The sequence below is a fragment of the Gekko japonicus genome, unplaced genomic scaffold (genome assembly GCF_001447785.1).
Source record: "Gekko japonicus isolate JY-2015 unplaced genomic scaffold, Gekko_japonicus_V1.1 scaffold184, whole genome shotgun sequence".
NCBI classification, from domain to species: domain Eukaryota; kingdom Metazoa; phylum Chordata; class Lepidosauria; order Squamata; family Gekkonidae; genus Gekko; species Gekko japonicus.
Genome location: NW_015159715.1, coordinates 1572465 through 1583704, shown reverse-complemented (window position 1 = coordinate 1583704; position 11240 = coordinate 1572465). Strand labels below are relative to the sequence as shown.

Genomic DNA, 11240 nt, shown 5'->3' with positions numbered 1-11240 from the left:
TTCAGCAGCCTCTCTCTCCCCACCCCATAATTCTGCACTCCCTAATATGTGTTTACAAATTGTTGGCTGCTGTATTAATCTGGTATAAATTCATTTCCATGCTGGAATAATGTAGAGTGCATAATTTACACACATGAGACATTATTTCAGCTTGAACAAAGCTTTGACTTGTCATTTTTCAGGCTGGGACAGGGACTTGAATTATTGTAAATATATATTGATTTTGTATACTTGAAGCCTCACACAGTGAGGGATACTAACTGAGAAAGGAGCTGTGCATGAAACTTAATGCTGAGTGCAGAGCCCCATCTCCATCCAGCAGCCAGTACTGTGCTCCCTAATCTGATTTTTAAAAGTTTAAATCTTGGATGGTGACAGCTTGAGGAGTGCGCAGAGCTGAATCGGTACCTCCCCTGCTCATCCTCCCTTAAACACCTGATTGGTTGGAGTTCTCTCAAAAAAGACTTGGGACACCCTGTTCTAGTTGCTCCATGCATGCCATTGAAACAGGGTGTTTATGTGAAGGACTGTTCCGGTTCTTCCCTTTAAAGCCCTAAGGGCTTGGGGCCAGGATAGTTGAAAGACTGCCTCCTCCCATACTGTCTGGCCTTACAGCTCAGATCTGCCTTACAAGCCCTGCTCTCTGGGCCTCCACCTTCAGAGGTGACTGTAGTGGCACTTGTGCTTGTGGAATGCCCTCCTCCTTGAGGCTCCCCTGGCACCTACACAACTTTCTGTTCACCCAGGCTTTTATATAAGGGATTGATTTTTTTAAAAAAACCAACCACAGTTTTTGTGTGGGAACTGTTATTTTAAACTGTCTCTGGTCTGTTTTTATTATCTATGTTTTTATGCTTGGCTGGGGGGGTTTAAATGCTGGATTTTAATCATGCTTAGTTTTTATTTCATAAGCTGCCAAGAGTAAATTCCTGGAGAGGCAGCATAAAAATGTTCTAAATAAATAAATACAGTACTACTGCTCTACTGACACTGGTGTATCGTCTATGCTAATATCTGAACTAGGGTTGCCAGGTCTTGCTGTGGCTGCAGTGGGGTGCGTTCTGGTGGGGGGCGGGGATACTGTGCAATGTCCCTGGCATGATGATGTCACCATAGAGTTTGCCCAGATACCAGCGTGTCCCCTGCATGTTGACGTCACTTCCATTCGATGTCATTGTGCCAGGGACATTGCACAACATCCCTGTCCCTGTTTGGGGGTGGAGCTTCCCATCCTGGCCAGCTGGCCAGCAGCAGGCTGAAGCCCCGAAAATCAAGGGTTTCCCCATCACGGCCACAGGAATGGCAACCCTAATCAGATCTGATGTATCATCTATGCTAATATCTGGTGTCTGTAATAATTCTCTTTCTTTCTTGTGGGCCTCTTCTTACAAACCTAGTCCTAGTACACAAAATTGATTTGACTCTTCTTGGGCATGTTAATACTAATCTACTAGAAATGTGAATCTATAAGCCAATCTGTTCATACCAGTAGTTTTAAATTCAGTAATACATTATCAGAACCATCACTTCATAGTTTCTTTTTAAGGCAAGATCTTTGAGGGTCTCCCCATAGTAGATGGGCCAACTTACACAGAAATAAGAATTCGTTACTTGAACTGAATATATTATTCTGCAAACACAAAGCATATATTTGGTATCTGCAGATTTCATCAAGTGGGATTATATTTCAAAATGCTTCCTTCCGACCGTGACTTTACAGGGCACAAGTTCGAGTTCTGAACTGGTGTCTAAAACTACTGACTTTACTGAATCACTGGATTAATCTTAGTATTTATATGGGTGTGTAAATACTTACAGAAAATGGTGAAGGCAGTTTAACTGTACCATGTCTGTACCCACAAGGCATTATGTCAGATGCAAACATTCAACAGAAGAAATAAACTGGATTTTTTTCTAGTTCCTTTTTTCTTTTAAAAAAATTATTCCATAAAACTCTATCTGATGAAATGCTACATTTATTATGGAATTTAATTCTCTTGATGTGTTTCTGTGTGCCAAGACACAGATCTTTTTAAAGTTTAGCAAGGAATTCTCAGCAGACAATCAAGTGATGGTTCTGGGTTAAGTGTGTCTTATCTTCTGCATGTATTAATGTCTTCTTCCTTTCCTTCCTTCCTTCCTTCCTTCCTTCCTTCCTTCCTTCCTTCCTTCCTTCCTTCCTTCCTTCCTTCCTTGTCCTGTTACCTTCTCTTGGCTCACCTTTCATAACACCACTGCTGTTTTGTTTACACATATATAATGGGGGGGGGATCCCACACTCCAGTCATCCCCATTTGTCCCCGTTCAGCATCATGCAGCCCCATCAGCCCTCTGTCCTTCAAGGCTATAAGCTGTCGAAATCCAGCAGACAGAGCAAAACTTTTTGGTGCAACGCTTGATGTCGGACATAGGAGGACTACACAGTCAGCAGGGGTAAGTGTGTTTGCTTATTTCTATTCAGCTTTCACTTATTTCCATCCAGGCGGTATTTTCAAATTTGGTCAGGGCACATGGCATTGTGACTGTGGTAAAGTAATGTCATGCAAGCTTCAGACAATGGGAGCTGCTTAGATGTAAGAAGGTGAATGGTGGAATATGTCGTTAAGATGTATCTGGAGAACATAGTGCTCAGGTTCTTACTGCTTGTATTCATGGTTGACTTCCCACTCCTAATCAAACCGGCTAGCCACTAGGGATATTGCAGAGATGGAACAGTTGCTTTCAAATTCCTATAGAATATGGGACATGGTGTGGTTCACTGGTTATTATAGTAATTATTCTGTACCAATGCCTTAAAAAAATTCAAATAAATCTACAAGAGTGGTAAGAGTGATTGCTAGTGTGCATAACAGATGCGAAAAGTGTTCATTCAGTTCCCTTAAGCATGAGGCCTCTGTTCTTTTGGGTTCTTATCTCCCCATGGGTAATGTGACTGTCAGTGGAGAGAACACAGGCTCCAGAGTGTTTCTGATATGAATTAAATGGTTTATTGAAAGGCACTGCTGCATGATACTCTACAAAAACAAAACTGCAAACTGAATCAGATGTATGATACAGGAATATAGTGATTAGACATCTAGAGACTCCACCAAATGAGTTTCCACTGCAGCATTGTCTACAGGGCGATCATTCAGCTATCTGATGCCCTAACCAAGACTGTTTTTAGATTGTTTTAATTATGTTGTAACTATTTTAAGCCTGTTTATTGTATATTATAGTCACTACATTTGCTGAGTTGACTTGTGTAACCCACCCTGAGACCGCTTGCAGGATATAAATCAAACAAAATAAATAAGTAAAATATTATATATGAAAAGGGCATGGATATTAGGGAGAGCCCTTCCTCAAAAATTAGCCTTTCTGGCAGTATTAGCAGTCCGTATTAGATACTACAACCCATTGATCAAAACCCATCTCGCTTCATAAAGTCCTTTTTCCAACAGTCCTTTTGTGGGACAGCTAATAGTCCAACCTCAACTTCATGATTAAATTTAAGACGAACAAAACATCCAAAGATATATTATGTATTCGCGTGCACTGTGATATGGCTGCTTTATCCTTTTTGTTAAATTTTAGGCAAACAGAAAAGGAAAGGAAAGGGGCCTCTCATTGTCTAATCCCTCTGGCAAAAAAAGAGCTCGTTCACCATCTACTTTTAGAAGTAAATCATCTGCTTGGTAAGTAACTCCTTGATGGAATATGCCTCATTTTGAGAACTGTTTTGATAACGTTTATGTTAGAACAAAAGAATGGTCATAGAAGTTGATTACATAGATAACAACTTTCCTTTAAACAGAGCTATTTTTTCATGGTAACAAATATTTCAGCTGGAGAATTTCAGTGACCTCCATATGAACTTAATGAAAACTACTAGGAAACTATTGCCTGATAAGTATAATTGCAGTGTAATCCTATGCAGAGTTACTCCAGTATTTCAGTGGTTTTAGACTGGAGTAACTCTGTTTAGGATTGCATTGTTCATGTAATAAGAGAAAATGTAGACATTGCTAATTGTTGTAGGCTTTAAAAAAATCAGTAAAATCTAAACAACAAAAAATGATTACCATTATCACTGCTGTCTTTCTGGTTGAAATAGGCATGCCTCCAGGTCTTTGCCTTTTTTGCCTGGAACACCCAAAAAACTAACCACAACACCTGGATCATCAAGAATCTCCTCTGCTCAGCAACGGCCTCCTTCTCCTGGCAACATTCGACCTGTCAAACATGAGAAAAAAAAGGAAAATGCGAAAAAAGGAAAAAATCAGGAATCTGGGAAGGCAGTTGAAGAAGAGACAGGCAAGGGGAAGGCAATCTCAAATCCCAGAGAGACTGCAAATGTTGAAGAACCTAGTAAACCAGAGACCATACACAGTAAGACTCACCATTTTCCTCTTGGGTTGTATCCTTTCTCTGTTCATTCAATGTAGCTTCCATTCTATTGTGCGATTTTTAGTGTCATTTCGATTTATTGAAATTGGGAGTAATTGTGAAAGGGAAAAATGGGTAAGAATTTCATAGGAATATTACCAATAATATTCAAAGTGCTTCACGCCCATTGTGCTGTCAAGGGCCAAGCAATACAAGCTACTTCCTGCAGCAGCAGGAGCAAATACTGTTGCTGGGACCCAGCTGCATTTGTAAATGAGACAGGGGAGACTCAGACTGGCTGCCTTGGCTGGCAGCCTGCCCAGTCACACTGCACTTGTTCAGAAGTTCTCTTTCTCATAGTGCCATTGTTGCTTGGTAGACATTTAAATCAGATTTGAAGCTTTTGGATCAATCCTGCTCTGGACTTCTGCAAGTATTTATTTAGATATTTTATAGTCTGCTTTTCTTCCCTAAGGGAACTCTAAGCAAGCTTCCTTTCTCTGTTTTATCCTCATATCAGCAACGCTGAGAGGTATGTTAGCCTGAGAAATGCCTGGCCAAAGGTCTTGGGCAGCTGTTGGGGGGGGGGGTGCTGCCCTGATTGTCCCCCCTGCACCCAGTGATTCTGGGGTGCCATCCCTGACATTTGTCCAGGGCACCAGAATTACTAAGGCCATCCATTGGTATATCAGTCTGTTTTGGTTCTCACTAAGCCGCACTCTGCTTCAGCTCACAGATCCCATGCTATTCAAATGTGCAGATTGTGCATTTAATGGTTAAAAGCCTATTTGACCAGTTACATTAATGACTGATGCCTGCTCAGTATGTCATAGAATGGTTTAATCTGCGTCTCCTTGTACTTGAGTCTTCGGAGTTGCTGCTGCTCCCACACTGTGCAGCAGTCTTCCTGAGGAAACTTGCAGGACCCCGTCCATAAAAAATCATAGAATGTCTTGAAAGGTGGGGCTTTTTCTATAGGGCTTCTTGGTAAGCTTGTTCTTGAATTTGTGTCACTTTATCAAGTCCATGGCTGCTGGTAGCTGTCTGGATACTATTGTTTAATATATTTGATGTGTATTGTTGCCTTCTGGCACATTGACACCTGGAATCTTGGGGAGAAGGCAGAATATAAAAAATTGACTGAATAGGGATGGTAAAGGTGTGTTTGTTTCATCAGGTGCTATCTCAGTTCTATCCCTTCCTGCTTCAGCTGCCTCGCCGTCTCCTCCCGGCAGCAAGCCTTCTGCAGGGACAACAGACCCAGAAGAAGCAGCCAGAGTGCTTGCTGAAAAAAGGAAACTGGCCCGGGAACAGCGAGAACGGGAAGAGCAAGAAAGAAAGGAGAGGGAAGCAACTGAAAGGTGACCACTCTCCAGTTCATGAGCAGAAAAGATTCATTTTATCATATCTTATTCCCTTCCATGTTGTGGACCCTAAAGCTGATAAGGCCAAAAAAGGTGCTTATCAAAGGCCTCTTGTCTTTTGATCTGTGCAATCAATACATTGTCTAAAGAGCAGGGGTCATTTCGTAGAAAAAGAGGTGCAGGAGCTCATTAGCATAACTCATTAGCATAACTTATTTGCAAATGCCACACCCCCTGACATCACTGGAAGTGTGTCAGAAGGCAACACCCACCACTCAGGCTCCACTGGACTGTTTTGGATTGCTAGCTTTTTTTTGGGGGGGGGAACATGCAGATCTGTCCTCACAGAGGAGGGAGAGCTTCTACCTGAATAAAACTTGGTCTTAAAGGTGCCACTGGACTGTTTTGGACCAGGGGGCCGGGGGGGGGGGCTCTGAAACTTACCTGGCTGCTTCTTGCTCTGACTGAGGGCTGCTGGGAGCAGGGGATGGGGCTTGTTGCATGTGCCTGCACCCCGGGGCTCTTTACTGCCGGAGCTCCGCTCCTGTGCGCTTCTGCAGGAAGTGACCCCTGCTAAGGAGTAATCTGTCTTCTGCAAGTGATGGAGGTGAACCGTGTTACACTAGCTGAGCAGCTGCCCTTCTGCCACTGTCCGAGATGTTGTGGGTATTATGTGATCTGCAGCCTAGAGAAATAAGAGCCTTTGCATTTTGAATTGTCTGGATCTGTTGGCTGGAATCCAAAGAGATAATTAAGGCATGTCCCAGGGATTGGGTATGTGCAGTGGGGGGTTTACAACCTTTTTTTGAACATACACCATACACAGTTCTTGTGAAAGCCTCAGTTTCAAAATCAATTTGCTATGAAACATAGGATTTGCCGTTTGAGAAACACAAGTACAAGTCTCGGTTGAGCAAGTGGAAATGGCTTGTGCTGTCTTTGGATCCCAGCCATTAACTGCAGTGGTTTACTAAGGAGAGTAAATAGGCTTGTATCCCAGTGTTTCTACTTAACTGAACCAGTTTGTCAGCTAAGTTCAGCAAGTTTATTCCATTCCCCCCCCAAAAAAAAAAAAAAAATTGGGGCTAATTGAGCTTGGTACAGAATATTCCCCTTTAATGGTTTCTGGATCAAACTGTAAGACTTCTACCATTTGTATTTAGTGCTTCCTTATGGACCACTTTTTCCAGGAGAAAAGCTGTGTGGTTTAACTTCATTCCCATGAGATGGTCCCTACTTCTTGAAGCAAGCACTGCTTTGTGTGTCATGTATGGTTGCGTCCAGTAGCAAAAACGTAGTGGCTAGGGTTATGCAGCATAAATGTTTGATGCCCATCTCTTCCGGCTCAGTTGACATTTGATTTCCCTTGAAGAAGTGGACTGTCTCTGTTAGGTTGCTTCAGACCATCATCTCACGTAGTCAAATCATCTTCTTACTGGTAGTTTTTGTCTTTTTTTCCTGCTTGCGTCATGTTTGTGGTCAGACTTTTTTAGTAAGGATGAGAAGTGTTGATTCAAGGCTGGGCATAAGCATAATAAAACCTACTAGTTTTAGAGTTATGCTTTTAAACTGTCTTGGACATAAGAAAGCAGGCTCAAATGCTCAGAAAGACAGCCCTGATAGCAGCATGTCCAGGGAAGAAGAAGAGATTGGATTTATACCTCGCTCTTCACTACCCAAAGGAGTCTCAGAGCAGCTTACAAATTCCTTTCCCTCCCCACAACAGACACCCTGTGAGGTAGGTGGGGCTGAGAGAGCTCTGACAGAAACTGCTCTTTTTCAAGGACAGCTGTGCCAGAACTATGGCTTGCCCAAGGTCATCCAGCCAGGTGCAAGTGGAGGAGTGGGGAATCAAACCCAGTTCTCCCAGATTAGAGTCCACAGACTTAACCACTACACCAAACAGGGCGACTGCTTGGCTCAAAGGGCTCCTCATCAGTATCTCTCTGCAGGTTCCCCTCTCTGCAGTGTGAGGCGGTCTAGTTCTAGAATATGTGTCTGTTGGCTCTACATTGAGTTGTCTTTCTGAGGAGCAAGTCTGTCACTCCATTGAGAGATGGCAAACTTAGCATTATATCCAGGTATTACTTCTCTTTCTAAGAGTTGAGTTATAGTGGGGGGAAGCATCTCTCCCCTTTTTTTCTGTAAAGCTGTCACTGTGGTCTGCTGTTTTGGTCTCAGGGTGAGTTGGGAGAGCATATGAGGCAGCCACCTGTCCTCGCTGAAGCCTAAGTAGGCCTGGCCTTGGTCAGTGCCTGAATAGGAGACTTTCTGGGAAATCTCTGTAAGCCCCCTGAGTTTGTGAGAGAAGAAAGGCAGACAGTTTTCTCTCGGAATTTTAAATCTTGCTCTTTCTGAACTTTTAAGACAGTTACTTATTTTTAATGTTTTTGCTTTTCAAAGCAATCCTATAGCCCTGTGTTATCCGGAGCCCCTCATCCCATACATATGTCTGACTCTGTTCTGGATGCTTTATAGGCAAAAGAAGGAGGAGCTGGCACAGAGGATAGCTGAAGAGCGAGCTCGTCGAGAGGAAGAGGCTGATAAGCAGGAGGCAGAGCAGAAGCGAAGAGAGGCAGAACTGGAGCAGGAGAAAGAGGCAGCGCTGCGCTGTCTGGCTGAAGAAAAAGAACAGAAAGAGAGGGAGGAAATGGAACGGCTTCAGAAGCAGGTGTGCTGTGATTTTCGAGTATGTTTGTGGCTGTTTGCACAGATAGCTAAAAGATGAGCATGTGGATTATATGTGGAAACTCTAAATCAAAAGGGAAAGCAGGAAGACATATACTTGTTTAGACATAAATGCATATCATCTTCAACCCCAACACAGAGAGACAGACACATCCAGATTTGCCCGGTGAGCATCATGGCAATGTTGGAGTGTCAGCATAAGTGTTCCTGATTCTGGTATGATACTTCTTCACTGTGAGACTGAACTGATTCTCATAAAACTCCTGGAAATGTTCCTCTAATTGCTGTAAAGTTCTGAAATGATGCTTTGTCAAGGCATAGCCTGTGATCAGCTAGGAGCTGCAGTCAGTTACGTCTGTCCTCCCTTGCCAGTGGAAATGTATGCTTGCTTTCCAGTTGCAAAGGGCAGCGTGGCATTTTACCTTTCTCAGCTCTTCTCATAGGGTGCTCTCAAGGATTAGCAAGTAGAGAGATGCCAAAGGTTTTTTTATGGTGCTTATGCCTCCTCCTGTCCTCCCCCAGAAGTGGTTGCCAACAAAAGAAGCCCAAGACAAGCCAGTGGAATATAATCAGTGTAAAACTGTGCAGGAAAAGAGTTCAACAATATTCCTTCTGTCAGTTATCCTGAATGCTTAAACATGTTGTTTGCAAGCTCTCCGTAATTCTCTAATTAGATGAAAAGGGTTAGCATTTCAGTGTTAGGTACACACATCAAGAATACCAGCAGACTAATGTCCAGGGCCAGCCTATCTATTAGGCACAGCAAGCACAGTGCCTAGGACCTGTTTGAATAGGCAAGGTCTCTAGTGCAGCCTTATGAAGAAGATCTGAAGATCACCCTACAGGGAGATGGCTGGAGGACTGGTAGTTAGCACAGCTAGATTAGGTACTGCCCACAATTTCAAATTATGTCCTTGCTGTCTCCTGATTGGCCATTCTGGAGACTTCCTGTTCCTGCAGAGCTCCCTCTTGTTGTTGTTCCTCTCACAGCAGTTAGGCTAGACAGTAAAGGCTCTCTCTTCTATGTTCTATAACAGTTTGTTCTTCTTTAAATAAACCTACTTATTTTTCTCCAAACAATCAGTGCTCCATTGCCTTTGCATATTTAAACTCTGTCATCGGGGCCCACAATACTTTTAGGAGCCCATGAAATGAAAATGTTTTAATTTCTTTTAAAATCAGAAGGGAAAAAATGAATTCTTAGGGCTGAAGACCTCCACAGCCCTAATACATACTTCGACTATGTCGGCATAAAGACAACTATAATCCAGTTTGTCTTTATACCAACTTAGTCATAAAATATAATTTTAACTATTTTTATGGAGGCAGGGGCCCACAAAGGAAAAAGTGTGCCTAGGGCCCTCGAAAGTCATAATGTGGCCCTGCTAATGTCTGCCCTCAGAAAAGCTAGTATTCTCTGAAGCACTCAGGGGCTTCCGGTATTTTAATCTTATGAAGAAGGGGGCGCAGGAATTCAGAAGCAAATTTAGAATGTCAGTTTAGTCTGAAAAATCGTGTGAAAACATTGGTTATGATGCAAAGAGGTTCTGAGATTGCATTTTAGTGAGATTTTCTTTTCTTTTTATAACCAGTTTTTATTGTCACCTCTCTCTAACCTTGTCCAGTTGAGGGCTGTTTTTTAGTATGCCCCAGTGGGACCTGTTCTGTAGAAGAAGAAGGTGGGGGGGGGAATGCTACAAACTGCACTTATGCATTTATTTCATACACTTGCTGGATTGTAGTAATTGGACTTCAGAAATAAATATCAAGTTAGTTAAACTGTGATGCTCAGATAAGTTGATGTTGATAGTCCAGTGATTAGTTTAAGCGGGATACAGGGATTGTATCACTCCAGTGCTGAAAAGATCTGCACTTGCAGCCCATCTGCTTCCAGTCACAATTCAAGCTGCTGATTCTCACCTTTAAGGCCCTACATGGCTTGGGATAGGGATGCGTGAAGAACTGCATCCTCCCATGCTGTCCTCCCACAGTGGGAGGGCTTCTGGTGTCTAATGGCCCCACTGGTGGACCTCCTGATGGCACCTGGTATTTTTGGCCACTGTGTGACAGAGTGTTGGACTGGATGGGCCATTGGCCTGATCCAACATTGGCTTCTCTTATGTTCTTACGTCCAGTCCACTAGCAAAGATCCTCCTAGCTGACAACCAGAGACTGGGCTTTTTTGGCAGTGACACCTTGCTTGTGGAACATCCTTTCCCCTTGGGGTTGCCAGCCCCCCCAAGTCTGAGCGGGGGATCCCTCGGTTTGGGGGGCATCTCCCTGCCACGGAGCAGCTGGCCGGCAGGGGAAACCCCACTCCTAAACAGAGACCTTGCCACATGAAGTCCCAGGTGTGATGACATCACCCAGAAGTGACATCATCGCTCTGGGGACATCACACAGGGACTCTCTGGTTTGGGGGCAAAACTCTATGGTTTGAGAGCAGATTTACCATAGAGTTTTACCCAAAAACCAAAGCATTGCCCCGGCATCACCAATGCAATAACTTCATTTCTAGGTGATGTCATCACATCGCTGAACGTCCCTGCCTACCCACAGAATGCCCCCCAGATTTCCCCTCCAGATTGATTAGGGGACCTGGCAACCCTGTTTCCCCTTGAAGCTTGCCTGGGTGTCTCTGCTACTCTGCCAGGCCAAAACCTTTCTTTTTACTCAGGCTTTTAATTAAGGGATTTGATGTTAATATTTTTACAGTCTGCTTTTAGGCTGAGAAGTTAAGCTGCTTGATGTTTTATGCTGGTTTTATGCACTGGCTAGATTTTATAATAATAATAATAATAATCATCATCATCATCATCT

General features: G+C 43.3%; 1 protein-coding gene across 1 annotated transcript in view; it reads left to right on the top strand.

Moving 5' to 3' along the window:
* The window catches only part of MAP7 (microtubule associated protein 7), a gene marked incomplete at its 5' end in the record, with an annotated part of 69659 nt that overhangs the window by 40220 nt on the left and 18199 nt on the right, over window positions 1–11240 (top strand). Inside the window, 5 exons of the mRNA XM_015411968.1 lie at window positions 2309–2433; window positions 3577–3677; window positions 4097–4371; window positions 5546–5729; window positions 8211–8403. Coding sequence (XP_015267454.1) covers window positions 2309–2433; window positions 3577–3677; window positions 4097–4371; window positions 5546–5729; window positions 8211–8403 — 878 coding nt within the window. The remainder of the gene's footprint in view (window positions 1–2308; window positions 2434–3576; window positions 3678–4096; window positions 4372–5545; window positions 5730–8210; window positions 8404–11240) is intronic.